Source organism: Palaemon carinicauda, chromosome 2 (assembly GCF_036898095.1).
Source record: "Palaemon carinicauda isolate YSFRI2023 chromosome 2, ASM3689809v2, whole genome shotgun sequence".
NCBI classification, from domain to species: domain Eukaryota; kingdom Metazoa; phylum Arthropoda; class Malacostraca; order Decapoda; family Palaemonidae; genus Palaemon; species Palaemon carinicauda.
Genome location: NC_090726.1, coordinates 191,444,547 through 191,454,546, shown reverse-complemented (window position 1 = coordinate 191,454,546; position 10,000 = coordinate 191,444,547). Strand labels below are relative to the sequence as shown.

The window sequence follows — 10,000 nt, the reverse complement described above, 5'->3', positions numbered from 1 at the left end:
TATGCATTTATTCTAAAGCCCCTGCTCCTCTTTCAATTCCTACCACTGTACAATCCTTCTCTGTAGGTCTTCCTCATTTTCAGCAGTAATCACCAAATCATCTATATATAGGAACTCCCACAACTCTTCATTTCTGATCCTTTCACTTCCCACATTCATGACCACCACAAATAAAAACGGGCTTAATGCTGACCCCTGGTGTAATCCAACACTAGCTTCAAAGTTTTCTGTTTTCTCAACAGCTGTTATTACTTTTGTCCGTGTTCTTTTGTACATCATCTCTATCATTCTAACCAATTTCTCCAAGATTTTCCTCCTCCTCGAGCATCAAGACATCACTTCTCTTGGTATTCTATCATAAGCCTTCTCTAGATATATAAAGGCACAAAGGAGCTTCTGGTTTCCTTCTAGCCTCTTTTCCTGTAACTGCCTTTCTAGAAAGATCGCATCCACAGTCCCTCTCCCTCTCATGAATCAATACTGTTTCTCAAGCTTCATTGTATTTCCCAATTTTTGCAAACTCTCTCAATGTCTCATCTAGTAGCATCTCATAAACTTTCAAACCGTGCTCTGTTAGTTTAATTCCCCTGTAGTTTCCGCAATCCATGATATCACCTTTCTGCTTAAATATGAACACCATTAGACTCTCCCAGTCTTTAGGCATTATTTCCTCTTCCCATATTGCTCTTTATAAATCAAGCATCTATTCTTCCCCGTCTGTAGCTAGTATCTTGACCATTTCAATTTGAATCTCTAATGAACCGGGTGCTTCTCCCTGTTCCTCTCTCTCTCATTTTCAGTATTCAATAATTGTTCAAAATATTCTTTCCATCTACTTTTAATGTCTTCATCCCTATGCAATATATTTCGGTCTCTATTTGCCCCAAATCCTATCTTTGTCTTTTCCTCAAGATTGAAATCTTGTAGATATCCTTTTCTCCTTCCCTTGTCCTTAGCTTTTAATTCATTTGCCCTGCCGCTCTTACGATAGTTATACCTACTTTTCTCCTAGAATCTTTCCGCTTCCCTGTACCGTTCCTCTGCACCTTGTGCATGCCTTACTTTTCAGTCCTTAAATTCCTTCAATTTTCTTTTAACTGACTTGTGCACCTTTCTGTCCCACCACCACTTTTCTCCTTTCAACACAGCATATTCGCTGATTTTTCCTACTAATTCATGTTTCCCCTACACATATTTCTTCCATACACACCCAGATATTTTCCGCTCTGTTACCCTGTCCACTCTCTAAGTTCAACCTTTCCAATTGTCTCTCACAATCCTCCTAAATTCCTCATCCTTTTCTCCTTTAAAGTCCAAAACCTTAATTCTAGATCTCTTTCTTGTGCTTTCTACCTCTCCTTTTAAAATCCATCACTACCAGTCTATGTTGTTTAACATATGCTTCTCCCAATCTCACTTTACAGTTCATCATATTGTTTTTGCCAACTCCTCTAACCAGGATGTAATCTATTTGGCTTTTCCCTCCTCCACTTTCATAGGTTGTCAGTTGCTTATCTAATTTTGAAACCAGATGTTCATACTTGCCAATTATAAATTCTGAGCTTTCTCTAGTATTTACTCCCCATCTTCATCTCTAATTCCAAACCCATGGCTTCCATGTACCTTCTCAAATCCATCCCTTTTCTTCCCCACTATGCTATTCATTTCTACGCCTATAATTAACTTCTCTTTTAATGTTCTAATAGCTACTTCAAACTTTTATCTATATAACAATTTTTTTTCTTATTTTTCACAACCTATTCGAGGGGCATGTGCTGAAATTATTTTTACTATCTGATCCCTTGTTATCATTGGAATCTTTAAAAGCCTATCATTTGTTCTCTTTACTTCTACCACTTTTCCTTCCAGTATTCCCAACTCCATTTCTTCCCTCTCGTGACCCACTGTAATAGAGATTATACCCATTTCCTATCTCAAGTTTCCTTCCTTTTCTATCTTATCCCCTGCATACACATGATATATATCCTTAGACTCTCCATTACATTCACCATCTCACTCAATCTTCCATTTAGTATACCCACATTTCAAGTATGTTTTCTGATCTTCTATTCAGTCACTAGCTTCTTTGGCTGAATTCATGAACCCTGCAGTACCCCTCGTCCATTCATCACGCAGGTAGGGGATCCTGATGCGCGTTGGTTACTGGGGACGCCCTAGCCGCATCCACATTACTAATAGCATTGGGCATTATCAATACTTTGGCAACTGGTTTTTACAATTGCATGCCCTTTCAGTCATCAACCCCAATTATAGACAGTGGGTCTATCCTTTGACTAAATAGTCCAACTGCAAAGTAGCAGTTGTCACAGGTATTAGCAGTGGGCCTAGCATTTTGTTAAAAATCAACACTGTAAGGTGGCAGCTGTCCTTTTAGATTTAGATGCTTTCTATGACACAGAGGACAAACGGTGATAGTATTCTTATACCCTTATAATTGTATACACAAATGCACGCGCACACACACACACATCCCCTGAATGTAGATCTGGGGTTGGTGAATCCCTTAATAGAGATTTAGCTAAAATTAGTGCATGGTGCAATTTATGGGGTATGAAGTTGAATCCTAAAAAAACTCAAAGTATGATTGTAAGTAGGTCAAGGACGGTGGTTCCTCAACATCCGGATCTCAGTATTGATAATGTTTCTTTAAATTTGTATGACTTTAAAAATTTTAGGTGAGATTCTCGACAGCAAATTTACTTTTGAGAAACATTTAAGGTCTGTGTCTTCTTCAATTGCACAAAAAATTGGCCTTTTGAGAAAGTCTTTTAACCCTGGATAGGTACGGTGGGTCGTTTGCGACCCCGAGCGTCAAAAAAAAACAGGTTTTTCTCACGTGACTCACCCCTGTGACTGAATTTGTGGGTGATCGACCTGCAGGAGGTGTCTCCCCTACACGCTCTAGTAGTGTCCAGATGTGCATTGCCGTAGCTGTACTCCTTCCCCGATTTCTGAGACGCGTCGGGGTCGTTCGCGTCCGAGTTTACCCTTCTGAGGTAGTTTGCATAATTATCAAAGTTATTACGTATTATGAAATTGTCGTAGAATGGTGCAACTTGTATAGGTTATCAGATGTGGAAAGTCTTGGTGGATTGTTTGGCTACCATGTGCATGTTTTTTTTTTTAGTTAAAATGTCGTTCATCACCACGAGGACCATTTTACCGCGAGTGCCCCTTTTTCATTTTTTTTCATTTTTTTGCCAAGTCATTTTTCCGTAAGATATTGCCAAATAGTGTCGTAAAACTTTTGCTTGTTTAGTGTTGGAAAGTGTGTCTAGATGATCTGGCTACCCATGCATGACTTTGTTTTTGTCAGATACGACGTAGTTATTGGTATATTGGGTATTTAACTGCGGTTACCAATTTCTGTTTTTTTTTTCAATATTTGTAAAAATTACTACGTAGTAAGGAATTGCCGTATATTATTCATTTTTTTTTCATGTTTATGTGTTAGAAAGTGTGCCTTGATGGTTGGGCTAACACATGCATGTCTTTTTTTTTATCTGAGATGTCGTATATTAGAATGTCGGGCATTTTACCGCGAGTGTCCCTTTTTAATTTTTTTTCATTTTTTTGCCAAGTCATTTTTCCGTAAGATATTGCGAAATAGTGTCGTAAAACTTTTGCTTTTTTAATGTTGGAAAGTGTGTCTAGATGATCTGGCTACCCATGCGTGATTTTGTTTTTGTCAGATACGACGTAGTTATTGGTATATTGGGTATTTAACTGCGGTTGCCAATTTCTGTTTTTTTTTCAATATTTGTAAAAATTTACTACGTAGTAAGGAATTGCCGTATATTATTGATTTTTTTTTCATGTTTATGTGTTAGAAAGTGTGCCTTGATGGTTGGGCTAACACGTGCATGTCTTTTTTTTTTATCTGAGATGCCGTATATTAGAATGTTGGGCATTTTTCTGCGAGTGCCCCTTTTTATTTGTTTTGCATTTTTTTGCTTAGTCATGTTACCGTAAGGAATTGGCAAGTAGTGTCGCAAAACTTATATTTTTATAGTGTTGGAAAGTGTTTCTAGATGATCTGGCTACCCATGCCTATTTTTTTTTAGCCAGATATGGCCTATATATAAGTATGTGTTCGATTTTCCTGTGATTGCCATTTTTTCGTTTTTTCCCATTTCTTTCAAAATTACTACGTACTAAGGAACTATCACAGAGTAATATTTCATTTATATGTTTATTTGTCGGAAAATATGCCTTGATGGTTTGCCTAGCACGTGGCTGAAATTTTTTTTTTCTGAAATGCCGTATATTAGAATGGCCATTTTTCCACGAGTGCCCCTTTATATTTGTTTTGCACTTTTTTGCTTAGTCATGTTACCGTAAGGAATTGGCAAGTAGTGTCGCAAAACTTATATTTTTATAGTGTTGGAAAGTGTTTCTAGATGATCTGGCTACCCATGCCTATCTTTTTTTTAGCCAGATATGGCGTATATATAGGTATGTGTTCGATTTTCCGGTGATTGCCATTTTTTCGTTTTTTCCCAATTCTTTCAAAATTACTACGTACTAAGGAACTATCACAGAGTAATGATTCCTCTAGATGTTTATTTGTCGGAAAATTTTGTTTACTTTTTTTTTGATTGAATATCATCAAATTTTTTTAGCTAAAATATTGTTTTACATTTTTTTTTTCGATTTTATTTCCCTTCAAAAAAAATTTTTTGGGTCAGAATTTTAATTTTATAGCCGTAAAATAATCGACAATTATCCAGCAACCCACCATACAATTTTTATGCATATCCAATAATAATTAGATTAGTAAATAACACCTTGAAATTGACATACCCTTCCTACATTTCAAGTGGCAGATTAGGGAGTCTGAGTCAGTGTGGTTGGCGGCCATTTTGTGGACATATCCGAAGCGTAAGCTGCCCTATCTATATATATTCTTGTTCCCTATAGAATTTGTGATATTTTGGTATATTTTTACCTGCATAAATATCATATTATATATTAAATATATGTATTTTTTTACGAAATTTCCAAGTACTCAAAAAATTACCTTTAGATATGGCCCCTGATATAAATGTAATTTACAAAATAATGAAGATTTTTTTACATATTTCTATTTTAGGATAACATATGTTTATTCCCTAAAAAAATTAGCCACTTCCTATTTCATTTGGGTACCCAAAAAAATTCATGAAATTTGGACAATTTTTTTTGGCCAAAAAAAGTTACCCTTTTTTTCTCATTTCAGATCTTCACCTCCATGGGTCTGACTTCATCCAAAATACATCAAGATGTGTCCTAAACATTCAAGAATCAATTCCTAAAAGGATTTGTGTATATATGTATAAACTTTTTTTTTATGAATTTTTATGTCAGGTCTTTTTTTTTTTCTACTTAATTTTTTAAAATATTTATAATAAATAGTTTTTCTGCAGATGAGTAATATTTATCTTTACAGTTGTTTTAAGCATTCATTGAAGTTTTTTTTGGCAAAAGAAAAAAGGAGGTTACTACAAAAACTGATTTTTCAAGAATTTTTTTTGGCGTCGGGGTCGTTCGCGTCCGAGTATACCCTTAAAGGGGTGTCCGAGGACCGTACCTATCCAGGGTTAAGATTTTCGGTGATCAATCTATTCTGAAGAAGTGTTTTAATTCTTTCATTCTACCTTGTTTTGAGTATTGTTCTCCTGTCTGGTCTTCAGCTGCTGATTCTCATCTTAATTTCTTGGACAGAAACTTACGGTCTATTAAATTTCTTATTCCTGATCTAGATATTAATCTCTGGCACCGTCGTTCAATTAGTTCATTATGCATGTTGCATAAGATTTTTCATAACTCTGACCATCCTTTACATTCAGATCTTCCTGGACAATTCTATCCTGTTCGTAATACTAGGCAAGCAGTTAATTCTAATAGCCAGGCCTTCTCCATCCTGAGGCTCAATACTACGCAGTACTCTAGAAGTTTTATTCCAGCTGTTACCAAGTTGTGGAATGATCTTCCTAATCGGGTAGTTGAATCAGTAGAACTTCAAAAGTTCAAAGTTGGAGCAAATGCTTTTTTGTTGACCAGGCTGACATGAGTCTTTTTATAGTTTATATATGACATATTTGTTTTTGACGTTGTTAATAGTTTGTATATGACATATCTGTTTTGACGTTGTTGCCTTTTTTAGAATGATTTATTGTTAATTTGTTCTCTTCATTTATTTATTTCCTTATTTCCTTTCCTCACTGGGCTATTTTTCCCTATTGGGGCCCCTGGGCTTATAGAATCTTGCTTTTCCAACTAGGGTTGTAGCTTGGATAGTAATAATAATATATATATATATATATATATATATATATATATATATATATATATATATATATATATATATATATCACAGGGAAATGTGATGCTCGGTTGCTAAAGAACCACAGGGAAAATGAAAATGGAAAATATAAGATTAAGTCCTAACTAGTTTTTTTTATACTTCTTCAGAAGACTGATTTATTGACCAAGGTTTCTTTACATTATTTATGGTACAGTAAACGTTGGAACATACATAGAGAGATTGATAGAACAATAAGGCAGAAATCTTGATTATATTACCTGGACAAATAAAAAACTAATAGGACTTTTTTATATTCAGCGCATGATAGGTTTAGCTGTGAATCTTTTTTTTGCTGGCTTAGATGTTCAATGTTTTCTCATATATTGCAGAACGTGGGGCCTCTTTGTCTTCTAGTTTCTGTACTAAAACATTTAGAAATGAACTTTTAAGAAAAATTGAACACTTGCTAAATGCTGGTGAGAAGATTATCCCTAATGCTTATTTCATATAGCCCATATCCTCATTTATCCAATCAAATCCGAAAGATAACCATGGTGGGGGGTGAAATAGGCTTAAAACTCAAACAAGTAAATCAAAGTAGTGAGCTAAGGGTGGGGGTGTTTGGGGGAGCTTATAGGTTTATCTGTTGAGTCACCAGAAGCCATTGCCTAGCCCTCCTTGGTCCTAGCTTTAGTGGAGAGGGGCTTGGGCATTGATCATATGTATATATGATCAGTCTCTATGGCATTGTCCGGCTCGATAGGGCAATGTCAGTGTCCCTTGCCTCTGCCAATCATGAGCGACCTTGAAACCTTTAAACCCTGTAGAAAGAACAAGAATCTGGTCAAATGAAAAACGGAATAATGATGTTTCAAATATATATTAATCTTTAAATGATAAGAATATAATACTCAAAATATTTTTTCGTTAGTGAACATGCTTATTTTGTAGCTATTTTTCCATTTTGTTTTTATACATTTTTGTCTGCTTTTGCTTGTTATTCATAGTCTGAACTGTATTTTTAAATTTATTCCACAAGCAAAGAAATTCTACAGAATATAATCCAAAAGGATCTCTGCCCAAGATGTTAAAAAATACATGGATTATCCCTCTTCAGAAGTTTTACTTTATGTTATGATATAAAACATTACTAAATCATCTGAGTTTTTTGACGCCACTTCACAGTAACAGCAACAAGACTAATCGACAGATGACTCTTGATAGTGGATGACTAGCGCTTGAGGACAGATCTCCTGGTGAGTCTTCAGGTAATGGATGAACAAATAGAGTCCAATGAAAGACCAATTTGGGCTTAGACCGAGTGTAAAGCCTAAGGGCTGTTATAGAGCGAAGTCCAATGAAAGGCCAGTTGGAGCTTAGACCGAGTGTAAAGCCTTAGAGCTATTACAGTACGATGTCTAGTGAAAGGCCAGTTGGAGCTATACTAAGCGTAAAGCCTTTGGGCTATCATAGTGCGATGTCCAGTGAAAGGTATGTTGGAGCTAGGCCGAGTGAAAAGCCTTAGGGCTATTATTGTGCAATGTCTAATGAGAGGCCAGTTGGAGCTAGGCCCAGTGTAAAGCCTTAGGGCTATTATAGTGCAATGTCCAGTAAAAGGTATGTTAGAGCTAGGCCAAGTGTAAAGTCTTAGGGCTATTATAGTGTGATGTTCAATGAGAGGCCAGTTGGAGCTAGGCCGAGTGTAACACCTTAGGGCTATTATAGTGTGATGTCCAGTGAAAGGCCAGTTGGAGCTAGGCCGAGTGTAAAGCCCTCTGGCTATTATAGTGTGATGTCCAATGAGAGGCCAGTTACGAGGTAGGCCGAGTGTAAAGCCTTACAGCTATTATTGTGCAATGTACAATGAGAGGCCAGTTGGAGCTTGGCCGAGTGTAAAGCCTTAGGGTTATTATAGTGTGATGTCCAGTAAAAGGCCAGTAGGAGCTAACCTGAGTGTAAAGCCTTAGGGTTATTACAGTGCGAGCTTAAAACGTCCTTAAACTTCTGGCTGAAATTTTTCCCCACCAATGAACTCATTAGCTGTCAAGGGGTTTTTCCCGAAGTATCCAGTCCTTTCGTACCTGATGGGGAATTTCAACTGAAAGAAAAGATTTTGCAAATTAGTGGAATATTATGGTTTGAATGTCAGTCAGATCTTGAACTACACTTAACAATACTCAGTTTCACAGGATTATGAAATATGTTCAACAGACGGGTTTAATCTTGACATTCTTACCTGTTTGTAATAAACTCTTACGCAGAGGAAGAAATACACCTCTAGATACAATCCCAGGAAACCAATGACTCCTATGAGGTAATTCCAGTAGGCGTAAGAGGTGAAGAAGAGGTACAGCATGAGGCACAATGTGAAGGTTCCACCAAGGACTATGGATATAACCTTGATCACGAGATGCACAAGGACGAAAACGGGCTCTTTCTGGAAGAAATAATACAAGAAAGATGGTGATTTTAAGGTACACTGAAAATTGGGCAAATTCAGGAAAAAATAATAAATTGAAATAAAATGGAACTGAAGAACAGTGTATTATTATTATTATTATTATTATTATTATTATTATTATTATTATTATCTAAGCTACTTAGAAAAGCCGGATACTATAAGCCAAAGGGCTCCAACAGCAGCAAAAATAGCCCAATGAGGAAAGGAAGTAAGTAAAAATAGAATAGTGTGCCCGAGTGTACCATCAAGCAAGAGAACTCTAACCCAAGACAGTGGAAGACCACGTTACAGAGGCTATGGCATTATCCAAGACGAGAGAACAATAGTTTGCTTTTAAAGTGTTCTTTCTCCTAGAAGAGCTGCTTACCATTGCTAACAGTCTCTCTTCTACTCTTACCAAGGTGGAAAGTAGCCAATGAACAATTAAAGTACAGTAATTAACCCCTTGAGGGAACAACAATTTTTCGGTTATCTTAGAGTTGTCAAATATCCGAGGAAAGAGAAGAATGTGTAGATAATAGGCCAGACTATTCTGTGTATGTGTAGGCAAAGGAGTAATGAACTGTAACCACAGAGGGATCCATTGTAGTATTATCTAGCCATTCAAAGGACCCAATAACTTTGTAGCGGTAGTATCTCAACGGGTGGCTGGTGCCATGGTCAACCTACAACTTGTAACTGGAGATTTTAATAAGTAAGATTTTTCTTTTTCGTAAACGATAGATAGTAATGAACAAAAATACAAAGATAAAAAACTAAAACGCCGAAGAAATATGCAACTCTTGAAGCCAGCATACTGAGGCTGAATTCTCTCTCTCTCTCTCTCTCTCTCTCTCTCTCTCTCTCTCTCTCTCTCTCTCTCTCTCTCTCTCTCTCTCTCTCTCTCACCTTTTTGACACCCCAGAGTAACATGACACTTCCAATAGCCGTCACGATGGATACAATGCCAAGGATGACTCCGGCAGATATCACTGAAAAAGAAAAGTTTTAATTTTACGTTTCTTAATAAAGAAAAAAATCATCAAAATACTAAATTCATAATAAAACTACTTTCAAGAGAAGGCTTTTGCTTGAAGAACAAGCTCAATATGATTTTTTTTCCATTATGGCAAGAGATGATCAAGATAGTAATTTTGCTCAAGAAATTACTGCCATTCTGACAAGATATGATGAAGATAGTAGTTTTCCTGAAGAAATTACTGCCATTCTGACAAAATATGATCAAGATAGCA

General features: G+C 36.4%; 1 protein-coding gene across 1 annotated transcript in view; it reads right to left on the bottom strand.

Annotated features, from left to right (window-relative positions):
- Positions 1-6,432: 6,432 nt before the first annotated feature.
- Positions 6,433-10,000, bottom strand: part of LOC137622532 (uncharacterized) — a 13,013-nt gene continuing 9,445 nt past the window's right edge. Inside the window, exons 4-7 of the mRNA XM_068353137.1 lie at positions 9,657-9,739; positions 8,544-8,744; positions 8,257-8,405; positions 6,433-7,128 (exon numbers count right to left, since the gene is read on the bottom strand). Of these exons, the coding sequence (XP_068209238.1) occupies positions 8,304-8,405; positions 8,544-8,744; positions 9,657-9,739 (386 nt within the window). The 3' untranslated portion in view covers positions 6,433-7,128; positions 8,257-8,303. The remainder of the gene's footprint in view (positions 7,129-8,256; positions 8,406-8,543; positions 8,745-9,656; positions 9,740-10,000) is intronic.